Source organism: Elephantulus edwardii, unplaced genomic scaffold (genome assembly GCF_000299155.1).
Source record: "Elephantulus edwardii isolate Elephantulus edwardi_28Jun2011 unplaced genomic scaffold, EleEdw1.0 scaffold00017, whole genome shotgun sequence".
NCBI classification, from domain to species: domain Eukaryota; kingdom Metazoa; phylum Chordata; class Mammalia; order Macroscelidea; family Macroscelididae; genus Elephantulus; species Elephantulus edwardii.
The window spans coordinates 12,349,761-12,369,477 of record NW_006399767.1 but is presented as its reverse complement, the minus strand read 5'-3'; the positions used below and the strand labels follow the sequence as shown (position 1 = coordinate 12,369,477).

Here is a 19,717-nt window from a genome sequence, read left to right as displayed (position 1 = left end):
CACCTTTCTATTCTGTTCACTGTTTAGGGGAAAGTAACCCTGGTGGGTGAGTAACCCTGCTGGTGTAAGCAATTGAAGTACTTGACTCTTAACCAATGGTGGTGCTTTTGTGTGTGTGTATGTTTGTGTGTGTGTGTTGGTGTCTGTTTTTAACTTAGGTTTCTCTGATTATCAAAGTCAAGCTATTTCATTATCCTGCCATATAATGAATGCATATATGTTCTTTCTTATAAGCATCAGGATTTTAAAGAATAATGCACCTTTAGAACTCATTAACAGTATAGGGAAAATAAGATAATTGTGTTAATTAGCTCATTGTCTCTCTTACTTTGCTTTTGTTGGAGAAAAACTTGATTTTATTTTGCCTGTATTCTTGCAGATGAACTTGAGATGCTTTCTGAAGCTAGAGCCCGCCTGGCTAACACTCAGGGGAAGAAGGCCAAGAGGAAAGCAAGAGAGAAACAGTTAGAAGAAGCAAGGTATGATTGGTTGGTGGTTTTTTATCTTGTAAGACATTGCAGGGGTAATACCAGCTATGTTGTGTGTTATAGGCATAGAAAAGGTTCCTTCGTTGTAGCCATCTAGGGAGTCTGGTGGCTGGAGGACACTTGATGCTATGTCGCTTCTACATGTCTGCCAATTGACTACTCTCCTGATTAATATTGAGTAGGCTTTGGCTGTGAAATGGGAAACTAAGCTGAATGTGGAGGGAGTTAATGAGCCTTGGATTCAATTTTAAGCCTTCACAGAAATTTATTTTCCTTTAACAAGTCAGTAAAAATTGTTACTGCCCTTTGTCCAAAGTTTTCTCCACATTCTCATTCTTTTTTCTTTTCAGTTAGATCCATTATTGACATCATCTGTAATGGTCCCGGTGGCCAGATGCATAGGTAAAAGGAAAGCCTCAACTCTATAGCAGTGTATTGACTGCTGCTGTTCAGGCACTGGAATAACGTCCCTGATTTGTGTAGCTGCCTTTTGTACTACTCAGCTTGGGAAGTACTTCCCGACCTGGATGAGCATTGCATGGATGGTTTTCCAGTGATGACTTTAAAGTACTAGATCCTGGCATGGAACATTCCTTCATGCTTGATGATTGTTGGCATGACTGGTCTATCACTATCCTAGAGTAGGTGCTTGTGGTGAGAGTATAACTGGTCTGGGACAGTAAAAGAAACTTAAGTTCTATCCAGTCGCAGCCACCTTTCTATTCTGTTCACTGTTTAGGGGAAAGTAACCCTGGTGGGTGAGTAACCCTGCTGGTGTAAGCAATTGAAGTACTTGACTCTTAACCAGAAAGCCGGGAGTTCGGGTCTACCAGGTACTCTGTGGGAGAAAGATGTGGCAGTTTGCTTCCACGAAGAGTTAAAGCCTTGGAAACCTTATGGGTCACTTCTTGTCTTGATGGGTTTGCCATGAGTTGGAACTGACCTGATAAGAGTTGATAGCTCTTATGGTGTAACTGTTACAGTGGGCTTCTAACCAGAAGGTTGCTATTTACAATCTGTCAAGTGACTCAGTGGTTGAAAAGCCTGATGATTGCCTCCCATAAGGGTGATCATCTAGAAAGATTTACAGAGAATTCTGTGGGACATTGTCACATGGGGTTGCCATGAATTGAAATCAGCTTGATGGCACCTAACAGTGTAAGCTTGGAAAATCTGCTTTTTCATTTTATCTGTGATTTGGAAACCATATTTTTAGAATCTTTTAATCACTTAGACTGTACCCAGGGATATGACAGATGCATATATGAAATATTTCCCAAGTGTAACTGGTGTAAATAGTCTTGACTAAATTTGAAAGATTTTAATAGATCCTACAATTTCTTGTAGCTTAAAGATGTAACAGATACATTAAATTAATGCACTCAATTGGTTGTGCTGTATGTAAATTTTATGGTAGGGTTGTTGGTATGTACCATTGAGTTGGAGCTTATCCATAACTGACCCTCCAGTGAGTTTTCAGAGCCAGTAAATTGCACAGGAGATTGCACATCTTTCACTTGTGGAGCAGTTCCTGGATTTAAACCACGTACCTTTGCATTGACAGCACAATTTCTTACCACTTAACCACAAGATTCACTTACACAAAATACAGATGTGAAACTGAGCCACTTACTTTTGATGTTAAATTATAGATATCTTGTTTTTTTTTTTAAACTTTTATACCATTTTCACTGATTATAAAGGTAATACTCCTTTCATTTAATTTTTCTATTTTCTTTTTGGGGTATGGTTGATACTATACTATATATGCTCTTTGTATTCAGTTAGCATTATGTTACAAAGGTTTGCTAATGTTGTTTGAAGTCTTCCACCCTCCCTTGTTGTTATGTGCCATCGAGTCGCTTGCGACTCATAGCGACCCTGTGTACAACAGCCCTAAACTCTGTTCTGTCTTGAGCCAATCGCACTGTCTCCGACACTCCCATCCTTTTAATCCCAGTCATGTAATCAATCCACTTCATAGAGGGCCTTCCCCTCCTGCACCGTCCCTCCACCCTCCCAAGCATGATGTCCCTCTCCAAGGACCGGTCTCTCCTCACAATATGTCCAAAGTATGTTAGACGGAGCCTCAGAATCCTTGCCTCCTTGGAGCCACCCAGTTTAAACCTTTCCAGGACAAATCTGTTTTCCTAGCAGTCCATGGTATTCTCAATACTCTTCTCCAGCACCACAGCTCAAAGGCATCAATTCTCCTTCTATCCTCTTTGGTCATTGTCCAACTCTCTGATGCATAACAAGTGTTTGTGAAGACCATGGCCTGTATCAAACGCACTTTAGTCTCCAGAGAGACACCATTGCTCTTCAGTACTTTGGAGAGGTCCCTAACAGCAGACTTTCCCATGACAATGCGCCTTTTAATTTCCTGGCTACTGGTGCCAAGAGTGTAGACTGTGGAGCCAAGCAAACTAAAGCTGTGTACAATCTGTCTGTCTGATGTCTGTTAAGACAGGCTAGGAAGAAGGATTGGCCATCCACTTCTGAAATAGCAGGACTTTGAAAACCCTATGTACAACTCCCTTACTTAACAAATGAAATTAACATCTTCAGATATTTTCTTCCAAACTTAGTGTGTATGCATATCTAGGTGCATGTATTTATACACAGCCTCACACATGCCAGTATTTATACAGAATTGGATAATACTGTTTTGATGAAAAGTCAGTTGTCCTTTTGACTTTGGTTCCCTTGTAAGTGAGGGATATTTTTCTCTTGCTGCTTTTGAGATTTTCTTCTTTTCTCTGAAGTCAAGCGTTTTTATTATAGTGTGTCTTTTGGGATCTTTTTTATATTTATATTGCTTGGAGTTCATTGATCTTCCTGGAGGTTGGATTAATGATTTGCAGCAGATTTGGGAAATTTTGAGACTTTTTTTCAGGTGTTTTTCTTGCTTTTTCTCACCTCTTTTCTAGTATGCCCAGTATGCTTATGTTGGTTTACTTAATGATGCTCCATGTTTTACTGAGTCTGTTCATAACTGTTATTAATTTTTCTATTCTCCAGGATAAATGTAATCTGTCTTTAAATTTTCTAATTGTTTCTGTTAATCCCTCTAGTGAAATTTTCACTTACTGCACATTTGATTACTTTTAAGTAAGTTTCTGTTGACACCCCCTCCCACCCCAAGTGTTTGTCATCCTTATTTATTTGCATGTTTAACGTTTTATACTTTCTGGAACTCTAGAGAGTGCTTCCTACTCAGAGCTTTTAATTGTTATTTATTTAGTGACTGGCAGTGTTATTTCAGTGCCTTCTAGTCTCTTCTCCCTCATCTCCCACCTTCCTCACAATATGAAGGTGTTGGTCCTCCCAGGGCACAGTTTTGGGAATGCCCACAGGCACACTGGTTTTTTACAGAATTTGGTCTCTTTGACCATACTTAATTACTAATTGCCTGCTCATTGCTGTATTGCTTTCAGTAGTGCCCTGGGACACAAATTACTCCACAAATTGATCTCATAAAATTTTAACTCCTTAGAATAGATAGTTCCAGAGGCTAGTGTGTGAAATTTGTTCTGCTCTCAGGAGGGTTCCTCTTAGCTCCCCTTTTCCCTGTTCTCTCTGGCACACTAGCTTACTAGTAGCATATAAGTTGGTCTGCCTCACTAGGAATTTATCAGCTTTCTTGTAATTACCTTCAGCACAACTTCTGCTGTGTTTGAGAATCCTGGTAGGCTTAAACTTTATCCTGTTGCAAATGAAATAAAAACCGTTTGGGGAAAGATTTTGAACTTTGTGTTTCTCTCCTTCCTTACTGCTCAACTTTGGTGTAGGGGAGCAGGAAGAACATGAAGTTCTCTTCTGAGTGATATTCCTTCTTGGGACTCACATTGTGGTATCAGGGAGGGGACACACAGTAGCCTCAAGTCTCCTTCACTTTCCTTTTCTGGTGTAGAACCTCTGCCCCACAAGCCAGGACAAGGATTCATTGGGACTCCAATATTTTCAGTGGTATCCTGCCAAGTTTAAACCTCTGTCCAAGGAATTTAGGCAGGTGGAAGAAGGGAACTCCAGCTTCTGGCCACACTTTTTTAACCATGGCCTCAGCAGCAGAAAGCTGGAGGCATTATAAGAAATGTTGATATCTTGCCCTTACTAGAAAGATGGCTTTCCAAGTGCAGAGTGCTGTCAGCCCATCTTGTTGAAGGTCTTTGTTTCCACTGATTCTCTTTTCCAAGCAGATTGTCCTTTTCAAGGGACGGGCCATTCCTGATAACATGTGTAAGATCTGTGAGATGAAATCACACAACCCTTGCTTACCAGGGGCACTCTGGCTGCGTTTATTTCTAAGACAGATTTTTTTTTACAATCCATTCAGTATTCTTTGGTCACACTACAGTTCAAAGGCAGCAGTTCTTCAGTCTGTCTTATTAATTTTCCAACTTTGACATACATACAAAGAATTGAAAATACCATGGCTTACACCTTAGTCTTTAAACTGACGTCTTTCTCTTTAGTGCTTTAAAGAGATCATTGGCCGCAGGTCTGCCCAATGCACTACATCATTAGGTTGCTTAGCTAAGTTCTTGTTGGATATTTAGATTATGTGCAACTATTTTTACAGTGCACCATGAACAGCCTTGTAACCAAACTCTCTTTTATACTGGTTTATTTATAAAGTTTGAATACATTGTTTTTCACACCTGATCTTGCCCATTTTCTTTATCCATCTCTCCTTCTACCCATCGAATTGTGCGACCCTATGATTAACGCTCCCCCCACCCTGCCTGTCCTCACCACTCTGCTTTCACCTTCCGCTCCCATGGATCCTCAGTCATTCTGCAGTATAATGGTCTTATACAGTATTTGTCCTTGTGAGACTGAGTTCACTTAGCATAATTCTCTCCACTCTTTCTCAGGTTAGATTGATTTACAACATCATTGCTCCTGCATGCTGCATAGTATTTCATTGTGTAAATGTACCATAATTTCTCAACCCATTCAATTGTGGTTGGACATTAGGGTCATTTCCTTATTCTTGCGATGGTGAATAATGCTGCTATGAACATTGGAGTACAAGTCTCCATTTGTGCCTCATTTCTCATTTGTTGTTGTTGTTATGTGCTGTCGAGTCATTTGCGACTCATAGCGACCCTATGTACAACAGCCCTAAACCCTGCCCTATCCTGTGCCAGTCGCACTGCCTCTTACACACTCATTCTGATTACCCTAGTCACTGAATCGGTCCACCTCATAGAGGGTCTTCCCCTCCTGCGCTGTCCCTCCACCCTCCCATGCATGATGTCCCTCTCCAAAGACCTGTCTCTCCTTACAACATGTCCAAAGTATGTCAGACGAAACCCCAGAATCCTTGCCTCCAAGGCGTAGCCTGGTTTAACCCTCTCCAGGATGAATCTGTTTGTTTTCTTGGCAGTCCATGGTACATTTAATACTTTCCTCCAGCACCACAGCTCAAAGGCGTCAATTCTCCTTCTATCCTCCCTAGTCATTGTCCGACTCTCTGATGCATAACAAGTGATTGCAAAGACCATGGCCTGTATCAGGCACACCTTAGTCTCCAGAGAGACACCATTGCTCTTGAGTACTTTAGAGAGGTCCCTAATGCAGACTTTCCCATCGATTTTCTGGCTGCTTGCCAAGAGTGTTGACCGTGGAGCCAAGCAAACTGAAGCTGTGAACAATCTCAATCTCTTCGCCATCCATTCTGATGCTACCACTTGGTCCAGTGGTGAAAATCTTTGTCTTCTTGACATTGAGCCTCAGTCCATACTGAAGGCTGCAGTCCTTGACCCTCTGCAGCAAGTGCATGAGGTCCTCCTTAGTTCAGAGTATACTTTTTCATAGTATTCTGATATTATCAGGTTCTGATATTGTGTTACCTCTGTCATTTTGTAATTAAATTATCTGTGCCTTCTCCTTTTTTTCTTTTGTTTAGTTTGCTAGTGGTTTGTCAATTTTATTGACCCTTTTGAAAAACCAGCTCCTAATCTTATTGATGGTTTCAGTTGTTTTTCTGTTGTCTGTCTCACTGATTTCAGCTCTTACCCTTATAATTTCTTTTCTTCTAGAGGCTGTAGGAATAGATTGTTATTCTTCTGTTTGATGAAGGTATTGAGTTAGATTTTTCTTCTTTCTTTTTTATGTGTGTGCCTATTGCTATAAACTGCCCCCTGACAACTGCATCCCAGAGGTTTTGGTGTGTTGTACTTTCATTTTCATTACTTTCAAGGAACTTTTCAATTTTATTTATAACCCTGTCGTGTTCTAGCAGAGATTTATTCAGTTTCCACATGTGTGGTTTTGTAAGCTTTACCCTCGTTTGGTTAATTTCTAGCCTTATGAAATTGTTGTCTGAGAAGATATTTTGTATTATTGCAGTATTTTTTACTTTTTTGAGGTTTGCTTTGTGTCCTAATATGTGATCGGTTCTAGAGAATGTACCATGTGCACCTAAGAAGAAATTGATTTTTATTTGGGTGCAGTACCCTGGATTTAGCCACCAGGTTGAGTTGGCTGTATAGTTTAGATCTTCTGCATCTTTGTTGAGTTTCTTTTGGGTTGATCCATCCTTTGGTGGTAGTAGTAGTTGTTGTTATGTGCCATTGAGTTGCTTGCGACTCATAGCGACCCTGTGTACAACAGCCCTAAACTCTGCTCTGTCCTGTGCCAATCGCACTGCCTCTGACACACCCATCCCAATTACCACAGTCACTGAATCAATCCACCTCATAGAAGGCCTTCCCCTCCTGCGCCTGCCTTCCACCCTCCCAACCATGATGTCTTTCTCCAAGGACCGGTCTCTCCTTACATGTCCAAAGTATGTCAGACGAAGACTCAGAATCCTTGCCTCCAAGGAACAGCCTGGTTTAACCCTCTCCAGAATGAATCTGTTTGTTTTCTTAGCAGTCCATGGTACCATCAATACCCTTCTCTCAGCACCACTACAGCTCAAAGGCATCAGTTCTCCTTCTATCCTCCTTAGTCATTGTCCAACTCTCTGATGCATAACCATAAATGATTGCAAAAACCATGGCCTGTATCAGACACACCTTAGTCTCCAGAGAGACACCATTGCTCTTCAGAACTTTGGAGAGGTCCCTACCAGCAGACTTTCTCATTGCAATATGTCTTTTAATTTCCTGGCTGCTGGTGCCAAGAGTGTTGAGTGTGGAGCCAAGCAGACTAAAGCTGTGAACAGTCTCAATCTCTTCACCATCCATCCTGATGCTGCCAGATTGTTGATAGATCTTTCACCAATCCTGATGCCGCATTTTTCCTCATAGAGCCTCCCGGATAGTCTTTTCTGCATACAGGTTGAAAAGGTATGGAGACAGGACACATCCCTGGCGTACGCCCTTCCCAGTTTTGAACCATGCAGTGTTTCCTTGCTCTGTTCTGATGACTGCCTCTTGGTCCAAGTATAGGTTTCTCATTAGCACGATCAAGTGTTCTGGTATTCCCATTCTTCTCAGAGTCAGCCATAGTTTGTTATAGTCAAATGCCTTTGCATAGTCAATGAAACACAGATAGGCATTCCTCTGGTACTCCCTGCTTTCAGCTAAGATCCCTCTACCATTAGCTACAATATCCCTAGTATCACGATCCCTTCTAAACCCAGCCTGGACTTCTGGCAGTTCTCTGCTGATAGGCTCTTCCAGTCATTTTTGGATAATCTTCAGTAGAATCTTGCTTGCCTATGAAACCCATGATAATGTTCTATAGTTTCCACACTCTGTTGGGTTACCCTTCTTTGGAATGGGAACAGATATAGATCTCTTCCAGTCAGTTGGCCGAGTGGTTGTTCTCCAGATTTCTTGGTACAACTTGGTGAGAACATCCAGGGCAGCATCTGGTAGCTAAAATATGTGAATTGGTATACCATCTAGTGTGTTGAAATCTCCTACCACTATTGTGGTGCTGCTTATTTTGTCAGTTCTGTTAACCCTTGTTTTATCTATTTTGCAGGTATATCATTTGGTATATAGATGTTGACCAAGGTTATGTTTTCTTGATCTTTTGTACCTTTAATCACTATGTAATGCACTTCCCCATCTTTTATGGTAGTTTTCATTCTGAAGTCTATTTTATCAGAGATTAGTATTGCCACTCCTGCTTTTTTGTGGTTGCCATTGCTTAGTGTATTTTTTCCTATCCTTTGATTTTGAATCTCCATTTTTTTTATGTGTCTCCTGTATGCAATATATTGATAGGTTTTGTTTTTTTATCCATTTTGCTCCTCTCTCTCTCTTAATTGATACTTTTAATCCATACAGATTAAGTGTGATCGTTGTCAGGCCAGGTTTTACTTTTGCCATTTTGCTGTGTTTCTTTTTCTGTTGTTTCTGGCTACTGTGGTCCACCCATTCTGCTTTGGTGCCTCCATGTGAAGGACTTCATTTAAAATTTCTTGTAGTTTTGGTCTTGTTTTCACAAATTCCTTAAGTTCCTTCTTTTTGGCAAAGGATCTAATTTCTCCTTCATATTTGATGGAGAGCTTTGCTGGGTAAAGGACCTGTGGCTGGCATTTGTTTTCTTTCAACTTGGTGTATATGCCATTATATTGTCTAGGTGACATAATTTCTGCTGAGAAATCAGAACTTAATCTAATTGTTTCCACTTTGTAGACGACTCTTTGTTTCTCTTGTGCTTTTAGAATTCTGTTGTTATCTTTTAATTTGGAAAATTTGATATGTCTTGATGTTTTTCTTTTTTGGGTCTAGTCTGTTTGGTGTGTGCTGTGCTTCCTTTTTTGTTTTTTAAATTTGCAGTGTATTTTATTATACAAATTAATTAAATTCATACCTATCATATATGCTTTTTTAAGTTTCACTTAGCAATTTTAAAAAAAAAGAATACATGAGGAGCAGTGGTTGTTGGACATAGAATTTAGAAGGAGATTACACAAATCCCCCTGGCATTTGGCAAGTATTCCTAACCATGACGGAGTATCTCCTAACCTGGTTCTTTTCTGGAATGAATTTTACTACTGTGAACAACTGTGTTTTGTGTCACTGAGTTGATGCCATTTCCCTGAAATCCTCTGACAGAGCAGACTGCCTCCTGGGGTTTCCTGAGCCATAACCTTTACAGGAGCTGATCCCTGGGTCTTTCCCCCATAGAATCAATGGTGGATTTAGAACTGCCATCCTTTGAGTTAGCAGTTCAGCTTTTAACCCTTGTTCCAAGGCTCCTCTGAACTGCTTTTTAGGTACGATATTGCTAACTAGAAACAGTAAGATTGGTTTTAAATGTTAAGGCCTGTTATTTTCTTGATGTTTGTAAGACCTAAATGACTAACTTCCTTCTAATGGAGCTCTACTAGTTGTCCTTTATAAACTCTGGAACATCTGCGTGAGAATTACTGCCCACAGTTATTCAGTGCCCTCTGGCCTCACAGGATGAGGTAGTGGTATGAGGGATTTCTTCTCTGTGTCCCTGGAAAGTGCTTTCTGCATATCATACGCGTCCTCATAAGCGTCCTCATTGGGTTCCCCATTACTGGCTGTGTAGTACTCTATGACTGTTCTGTAGACACTGTAGCCCAGTTGCTTGTAAATGTTGACTGCAACTTGGTTAGGTACTCTTACGAAGAGATCAACAAAAAAGCCACCCTTTATGTTGCTGAAGCAGAACAGGTCATCGCAGGTGAAAGCTCGGATTGTGGTCATTGCACCGCCGCAAAAGCAAGGTTCCTGCACTCCTGGCTGTCCTTCTTGAATGTGGATTTCCCTGTTCTTCAAAATACCTGGGTAGTTTTATTTGTCTAGTACTTCTGCAATTTCCTCAGTGATTTCCCTGTCACTCCCATGTTCTGGAATTCCAATCATACATATATTGTTCCTTTTGATGCCATCCTGCATGATTTTAATGTTTTCTTCACGTCTCATCTCTGATTTTTCTTCTAGTACGTTTCCAGTGAGATTCTTTCAGCTCAGTGATTCTCTGTTCCATCTCTTCAGTTCTACTGTTTTTGTCCTAACAGCATGTTGGACACTTCTTCCATTTTGGTCTTAATATTACAGGCATTTTCATGCTTTTCTGTTATTTCCAATACTGTGTTGGCTGTACCATCTCTTTCTTGTAATGATTTTTTTCAGGTTCTTGTACCTCTTTATCTATACTATCAGTTCTTTTGCATTTTCTTCCAGAGCTGTTTAAGTTGCTTCTCATATTTCATATTTCTTCTGGATTATTGTTTCTGGAGTATTTGCTCTCTTAATGGCTTCCGTTGTTTCTTCCATCATTTGCATTATTTTCTATAGCTATTCAAATAACTCCACATCAACGTATTTCTTCTGGTTCTCTCTGTCTAGGGTATTTATTGTGTCTACTTTTTAGGAGAAGTGTTATTTTATTTTTTCATGATGATTGAGGCAGACTGCTTCTTGACATTATTGTGAGTCTTAGTAGATGTTAGTTTATTATAAATACAGTAGTGATTGAGTATGGCAGTGTTTTGTGAAGGACTTGTATATTTGTGCTTTCTTCTTGGCCTCAGGCCCAACCTACAGTAGTGTTCCCCCCAAAGTACCTGAATGGGAAACTAGGAAGCCTGTTGTTCCCTTTCAGAAATAGCGTCTCAGCCTGGTTAAAACTGTCCTGGACCCTTCTGCCTGAACGTAAAAGGGATCCCATGTGGTATAGCTAGACAGCAGTGTTTCTCCCCAAGTACCTGTGATATTGGTGCTCCCTGCGTACGGTGAGGGCAGCAGCTGGGTGGTGAAACTAGAATCCCTCAACCTGGCAGGAAGTTATTCTGTCATTGGCCAGGGTTTGAGTGTGCCTGGGTTGGGCCATAGCCTTTAGCAGACACTGGGAAAGCAGTGACTGGAATATGTTCCCAGGCCTGCCGTGCCACAAAGGCCTTGGAGTCTTGCAGCAGACCAGCCTCTTGAGAAGCACCACATCTTGCGAGAAGTGCTGCCTCTCCTTGCTCATTCTTGTTATTTCCTAAGTTAATGATTGAAGAATAAAATCACTAGCTTAAAAGATGTGAAAAACTTAAAGACACCTTTTATTGTCTTTATTTTAGTGAAAGTTTAAAAACACTGTTTTTTTATTCAATCATTCATAAATGTTTTGTAAAATTAATTACCATTGATTAATGTACTTAATGAATTATCTCATCATCCCCTCTGTTTGGTAGTCTATAGGGTAGTCTATAAAGGTGTCTGATTGCCTCTGGAGATTGAATCCATCAAGAGCTCTACAGGAGAAAGAGGGGTAGTCTCCTGTGCTGTTTACAGCCTCTCTTAGTTGACCATGGGAGGTCAGCTAGGAGTCAGTTCTGACTCGATGACAGTGACTTTTGAAGTTTTTTCCCCAGTCAGCCCCTTGTCTTTTGCCTTTTCCTTCACTTAAATATGTATTAATTTTTGCTCCCATTGCCCATCCTTTACATTCTTGATAACTATCCAAGATTGATTCTGTGTGTAAACTTCCCCTTAACTTTTTGAAACAGTGGCTTTGTACTGATTTAATAATTTCATCATAATTTGTTCGAGAGTCCTCTGTATTGTGCTAAATTTCTCCGAGTTTTGGATTGTTTTTTAGTGTTATCTAACACTCCACTGTATGAGGTACCATTGTTTTTTTCAGCCATTATAGCAACAGTTAGTGTAATTACAAGATAATCAGTGTCATCATTAGAAATCATTTCGACATTAGAAAATGTAAACAGTAGAAAAACAGTGTAATTAAAGATACTTATTTACTTAGTAATATTTGATATGTGTGTGCAACTTTAAATTAAAACTGGGATGTGTTTTGTTGAATGGCATCAGTTGACAATTTAAAGAAATATTTCTTCCTTAAATAACTGGATAATTTTCCCAACTTTACTGGAAAATCTGTCCTTCCCTACCATATGTGATTTTCAGGATGATCTTGCTTTCTCTTTCAGGCGTCTTGCTGCTCTTCAGAAGAGAAGAGAGCTTCGAGCAGCTGGTATAGAAATTCAGAAGAAGAGAAAAAGGAAAAGGGAAGTTGATTATAATGCAGAAATCCCATTTGAAAAAAAGCCTGCGCTTGGTTTTTATGATACTTCTGAGGAAAACTACCAGGCTCTTGATGCAGATTTCAGGAAATTACGACAACAAGATCTTGATGGGGAATTAAGATCGTAAGTTGTTTTTCTGATTTTGAAAATTGTAAAAGAGAAATTTTATGGAGGACTTGGTAGTATCCTTGTCGGAGCTGGATTTTTAAAATTTTATTTAGCTAATTATGACATAATTATTCAATGAGTTTGGCCTTAGAAAACCTAGCTGTCAAGAGTTTGTTTAGTATAGACCTTTTATTCCCCTTTTGAATTGTCATCTTTTGATTCCTGGTAAGTGGTCCAAATCATGATGTTAACCTTTATGTAATTTGTGATTAGATTAGATTAATTATTTTGTATCAGACTGATATGATCTGTCAAAAAATAGTCTGATTCATTTTGTCTTTTCTAGTTATAATTTTTACTTTAGAACTAAATGTGAAGAAAAGTTTATACATTTGTAAATCTTTTTCCCTTGATTAGGCTAGGCAAATATATCCTAAACAAAATTTGTTTCTAGGGAGCTCTGGTGGCCTAGTGGCAAGAAGCTGCACTGCAATTCCGGAGGTATGCTGTTTGAATCCACCAGATGCTCTGATGAAGGAGGGTCAATCTCCTCCTGTACCAGTCAGATCTGATTTGACGGTACATCCCCACACAAAATAGTAAAATTTAAAAAAAAAATTTGTTTCGCTTAGAAATTTGTCTATTTCTAGGTGTTTTTAAAGCTGCTTAACATCTGTAATCTTAACATCTTAATATCTGTAACATATATTAGGGAGCTCTGGTGTTGTAGGGGATTGAGCTACTAACCTCTGTGGTGGTTTGAATCCACCAGCGACTCTTAGGGAGAAAGATGGACTTTCTCTTCCTGTGCGATGTATAGTCTCTGACAACCCACTGGAGGGGCAGCTAGGAGTTGATTACGATTAAACAGCAGTGAGTTAGTTATAAATATATTTAAGTGCTAATTTTGTGGACAAAAAGCATTTTACAATGATTGTCAAAGATATTCTAGGTTTTTATTCCCTTACCTTCTATTCATTTTAACATGAATTCTGTTAACACGGGTATCAGTGACTGTAAAACAAAGTTTTAAGGGGAGCTCTGGTGGCCTAGTGGCAAGAAGCTGCAACTACAATCCCAGAGGTGCACGGTTTGAATCCACCAGATGCTTTGCCTGGGAAGGAGGGGCAATCTCCTCCTGTACCAGTCAGATCTGATTTGACGGTACACGCACACAAAAATAAAAAAGAAAAAACAAACAAATAAAAAACCCCCAAAGTTTTAAAAAAGATTACTTTTTTGTAATTATCTTTCAAACTAGGACCTTGCTTTAGGTAGTCTTCTCAGATAGAAATAAAAACCTTAAAAAAAAAAAGAAATAAAAACCTTAACTTTTAGAAGTAGTATTGCTTATTGCTTTATTATAAAGGTAATGCATATGGTAATTAATTTTTTCTATCAGCTACTAATATGCCAGAACTGTGGGTTTTCCCCCTCTCAGTTTAATAATTTCCAAATGCTGCATATGTGGGTGTGTTATTTGTGAAAAATAGGAAAAAACACTTTGACATAGTGGTTGAAGAAACCATATTTGATATTCATTTTTATATGAATATATTTGGATATATGTATATATTTGCCTAAATAATACAGAGGATTAGCTGTATGGTCTTTAGTCTTTTCCAGTGTTTATATATGTATTTCTGTTTCATATAATCATATAATGATAGTTTTGCTCTTTGATACTTTATCTTACAGTATGTTTATTACAATGTTTGTGTTTAAATAGTTGAAGTATTTAGTACTGAGATTGTTTACTGTTTCATTGTAATTGCTATTCTGAGTTTGCATTCTTTAAAGTATGAGTAATAATACAATGAACAATTTAATGTCTATGGCTTTTGTCTTTTTAGTTAAATCAAATGGAATTATGTGTTCAAAGGATGTGTTTATATGGCCTTCAGTATTGTCTATCTGTAACTTTCAAAACTTTTTATACCTTGATCCATAACAGGGAAAAAGAAGGGAGAGATAGAAAAAAAGACAAACAACATTTGAAAAGAAAAAAAGAATCTGATTTACCATCAGCTATTCTTCAGACTAGTGATGTTTCAGAATTTACGAAAAAGAGAAGCAAACTAGTACTTCCTGCTCCTCAGGTAATCTGATAAAAGTAGATTTTTCATTGTGTGTATTATATGCTCATGTATGTATTCAGCAAGTGCTTGAATATGAATAAATCTGTGTTAGACTGATGCCCTTAGGAAATCTACAGTTTAATGGGATGTGTTACATGTAATAAGGAGTAATTGTGAAAAACATGTAAACAGCCTCTTGTTTGTTGTGTTGAATATAGCTCTGTGGAAGCAGACAAGTTTAACAAATCACATAAATGGATTAGGAGGTCAGAGGAGTTCCCCAGATGAGTGTACTGACTGCATTAATAAAATTTTTTGGCGTAAATAGAAAATAATTTCATGATATGTTGGTGGTGGTTTGAAGCCACCAGTATTGAGCAGGAGAGAAGAATGGACAGTTTCTTCTTGTGTAATTCATAGCCTAGGAAACCCAGTTAGGGTCAGTTGTGAGTTGTCTTTGACGCCACAGCAGCGAATTAATTGAGTCTGATTGGTTAATATGCCGCTTACTGATGTGGTTAGGTTGTATAAGGCCAAGTTGTTATGCAAAAATTTGAATTATGCAAAAATTGAGTATGACTACCTCAGTTTAGAAAATGGAATATGACTACAATGTTTACTTAACCTCCAGATTACATGGTTGGATTACATTACTATCAAACCACTAAGAACCATGGCCCAGCTGATCTGACATGTAACTTTTAATCAGCACTTTCTGTTGCCTTACCCCAGTTTAACTTCCAGACATATATTATTAATGTACAATGTATTAGATTTTTTATTTTTTTCTGAAATATGAAGTGTCCAAAAACAAGATAAGTTGATAGTGAGGGAAAATGATACAAACATTTTTGTGGCTTGTTGCTATTTATATATGGATTCTCCCCTCCCCTGTATTATGTAAGAAAGAATTATTAAAATTTAACAGAATTTTAAAACTCAGAGAAAAATAAAATTAACTATTGTGTATCCATTATACAGCTTTAGTAATTAAGCATTCTGGACTATGGACGTTTTAAAAGCTATACTGGTTCTCTGATTAAAATGCTCCTGTGATAATTATGTCCTATTAGATTTCAGATGCAGAACTTCAGGAAGTTGTAAAAGTTGGCCAAGCAAGTGAAATAGCACGACAGACTGCAGAGGAATCTGGCATAACAAACTCTGCTTCAAGTACTCTCCTATCTGAGTACAATGTTACCAACAACAGCATAGCTCTTCGGACTCCGCGAACACCAGCTTCCCAGGACAGGATTCTGCAGGTAAGCTATCCTGTCTCGAGGTACAATCAACCTTTCACTCTGTTTTATTGCCACGTAGAGTATTGTGAAAGAAAACACTTAACTGGTTTGTTGGTGTTTCTTTTAGGTTAAACATTTTAAAGTGGTTTCCCATGGGCCATTTTTCATTATATGCAGACTATAGCATGATAGGCTATTTTGGTTCTTCATATACAGCTGTTCTCTGACAGGTTAGGAAACATCCCTTCTCTCCCCTCCACCTCCCAGCAGTGTTGTTTTACAAGTATGAACTATTAGTACTTGAAAATTTGAATTAAAACTTGTTTTTTTTTCTCCCTGGAAAAGTCTTTTAATGGAAATCCATCCATGTTTTTTAAAAATAGTTTTATTGTGATATAATTAACATAATTTGTTAATTAAAATTTTATGTTGTTGTTATGTGCCATCGAGTCGCTTGCGACTCATAATGACCCTATGTGCAAGAGCTCTAAATGCTGTTCTATCCTGTACTAACCTAGCCATCTCAAATGCACTTATTCCCACTGCTCCAGTCACAGAATCGATCCATCTCATCAAAGGTCTTCCTCTCCTTCGCCGCCCCTCCACTCTATCAAACATGATGTCCCTCTCCAAGGACCATTCCTTGAGTTATATTGCCATCACCACAGTCACGTTTAGTATTTTTTCACCACTTCAAAAAAGAAGCTCTTAGCCATTAACAATCATTTCTTATTTCTTCACAATCTTCCCAGCCCTGGGCAGCCACTAATCTACTTTCTAATCTGCCTACTCTTGCCATTTCATATAAACAGTTTTGCACATTATATAATATTACGTGACCTTTTGTGACTGGATTCTGTTAGTCTTTTTTCTTGTTAAAGATCTTTTCATTACTAGAAGTTTGGTTTCAGAATATTAATTATAATAGTTCAATTATTTACAATGTCTAATCATACCTTTGCTATGTATTGTTTTTTCTTTTACCCAGTATAATCTATTTAGTATAAAATTTTCAAGGTTCATTCATATTGTAGAGTGTATTAGTACATTCTCTTATTATGACTAAGTAATATTCCATTGTGTATTTGTTTATACTTTTGTTATCCATGCAAAAGTGGATGAGTATTTAGTTGTTTGGGGTGTGTTTTTTTTTATTATCGTAAAGAATTTTGCTTGTAGTGAGTTTTTACATGGATTATGCTTGAATTTCTCTTGGATATATAGCTGGGAGTGAAATTGCTCTAACTCTTTGTTGAACTTTTTGAGAAGTTCTCACACTGTTTTCCAAAATGACTCTATCAGTTTACATTCCCTATAGCAGTACGTAAAGATTCAAGTTTTGCCACATTTTACTGTTATCTGACTTTTGATTATTGCTGTGTTAGTGGCTGCTGTTTGTTTGTAAAATATATCATAAAATTTGACTATGTTAGACATCGTGTTTTTTAGATTTATATTTTATTTCCTGAATTTTACAGTTTGATGTTAATGCTACCACATGTATTAAGGTGATACAAAACAAGTACAGTAGTATTTTTAGTACAAAATAAACATCTGCTTTTTGAAGATACTGTGTATTTTCATATCTACACAGATAGCTGATCTTTTCCAAATGTACCACCAGTCAGTAAACCAAAAGATAATTGAATTATGAAGATCTGCTGTTGGGGACCTCCCCAGAGTGCAGAACAACAGTGATATCAGTCTGGAAACTAAGGTGCACCTGATTGAGACAATGGTCTTTGCAGTTATTTGCTATGCATCTGAAAGCTGGAAAATGAGGATGTAGAAGAATTGATGCTTTTGAGTTGTGGTGCTAGAGTAGAGTATTGAATTTACCATGGACTGCTGATAGAACTAATAGGTCTGTCTTTGAGAGGGTGAAACCAAACTGCTGCTTGGAGGCAAGGATTTTGAAGCTCCATCTCACATACTTTGGGTATATTACCAGGAGGGACCAGTCCTTGTAGAGAGATAGGGAAAGGTGGAGGGACAGGGCAGGAGATGAAGACCTCAGATGGAATGAATTGACACAGTAACTGGAGTAATGAGGGTAAGTGTGTTGGAGACAGTGGGATTGGCTCATGTCTGTAGAGCAGAGTTCAGAGTTATTGTGCCTAGCCTAACCATAAGTCATAGTCAACTTGACAGCATGTTAACAACAACAGCAACAACAGCTACCTCAAAAAAAAAATTACTAAAAATTCTCTAGAAGAGGGCAAACTGCTGTAGTTTGACCTGTTTATGTTAGCCATTTTTAGCATCATTTGGTGGCTTTAAATACATTTCATAGTGTTTTGCAGAAACAGTTCTTCACGTAGGCTAAACTCTTGACCTTTGCTGCTGCTTTTGGGTTACGTTGTTGTTAGTAGTGTTGAGTAGTTAGTAGTTGTTGAGTGGACTATGGCCTAGAGCACCCCTATGAACATTGGATCTGTGCTCTGCCCTGTCCTGTGCCACCATCATCGTCTTTGATCTACTTGAGCCCATTGTTGCAGTCACTGTCAGTCTCTTTCATTGAGGGTCTTCCTCTCTTTCACTGACCCTCTACCTTTCCCAGCATGGTGTTTTTTTCCCAAGGAATGGTCTCTCCTAACAACATACCCAAAGTATGTGAGATGAATTTTCATTATCCTTATTTCTAAGGAAAACCCTGGTTAAGTTTCCTCCAAGACATATTTGGGTTTTTTTTTTATTAAATTTTATTAATTTTCATGAACATTTACAGAGATTTTGGGTTTCCATTCATTCATTGTTGCACTGTTTTCTCTACCCTCTCCCCCAGTTCGTTCCTCTATTTTTCCCCCCCTTGAAAGTCTGTTTTAATTGTCCCATTGCCACAGTGCTTGTCAAAGCCAGTTCTGATTAATCTCCTTTGTCAGTGTGTTGTTTTTTCTTTTGACAGTGAATGGGATACTTAGTACTCTTCTCCCAACACCACATTCAAAGTCATCAATTCTTCTGTCACTTTTATTCATGCTTCAACTTTCAAATGCATAGAAAGTAATTGAAAACACCATGGATTGGATCAGGTGTACCATAGTCTTTAAACTGACATTATTATTCCTTATTTTGGGCTAAAAGCAGTTAAAGTTTTATAAAATGCTGAATTACCTCTTTAGAGCAGTAGAAGAAAAACGTTTAAGTCAACCTTTAATTTGGATCAACTCAAGGGTAGTTTAGATCTGGGAAAGTTGTTTTAGTCATGCCAAGCACATTGCTTTTGTAATTCGCTTATACCATTGTACCATTTTATGTTTTCAGCAGCAGGGTTCAGAGCTTGTAATTTTTTGCCATCCTCAGTAATATTTCTTTTCTGTTTATTTTTTTCTCACATCCTCAATAATACTTATTTTCTAGTATTTTTATTTTGGGGTTTTTTAAAGTAATAGTTATCTTAGTGGATATGAAATTATACTTCATTGTGAGTTTTATTTATATTTAATGATTAATGTTGTTGACTAAGTCTTCATGTATTTATGGACTATTTGTGTATCTTATTTGAAGAAATTACTATGTAGACTTAGGTTATTTACTTTTTATTATTGAATTGTAAGAGTTCTTTTCCTATTCTAATGCAAGTAAGTTATTATTTCCATATATTTTTTTCTTATTCTTTGGGTTACCATGATTTACTCCAAATCAGTAATTTACTGTAGATTAGAAAAGCTTATGATTTTACTGAATCTTATTTATCTTTTTTGTTGTTGTTGTTTTTGATTGTACATTTGAGCTCAAAGTCCTGAAGATTTACTCTTGTGTTTTTTTCTGGGTGTTTCATCACTTTAACTGTTAAATCTGTAAAGTCGCTGTGATTAGATTTAG

The 19,717-nt window shown here is 38.0% G+C and overlaps 1 protein-coding gene across 1 annotated transcript in view; it reads left to right on the top strand.

Moving 5' to 3' along the window:
* Nucleotides 1–19,717, top strand: part of CDC5L (cell division cycle 5-like) — a 61,141-nt gene that overhangs the window by 11,380 nt on the left and 30,044 nt on the right. Inside the window, exons 5-8 of the mRNA XM_006882132.1 lie at nucleotides 380–479; nucleotides 12,370–12,588; nucleotides 14,528–14,672; nucleotides 15,725–15,913. Of these exons, the coding sequence (XP_006882194.1) occupies nucleotides 380–479; nucleotides 12,370–12,588; nucleotides 14,528–14,672; nucleotides 15,725–15,913 (653 nt within the window). The remainder of the gene's footprint in view (nucleotides 1–379; nucleotides 480–12,369; nucleotides 12,589–14,527; nucleotides 14,673–15,724; nucleotides 15,914–19,717) is intronic.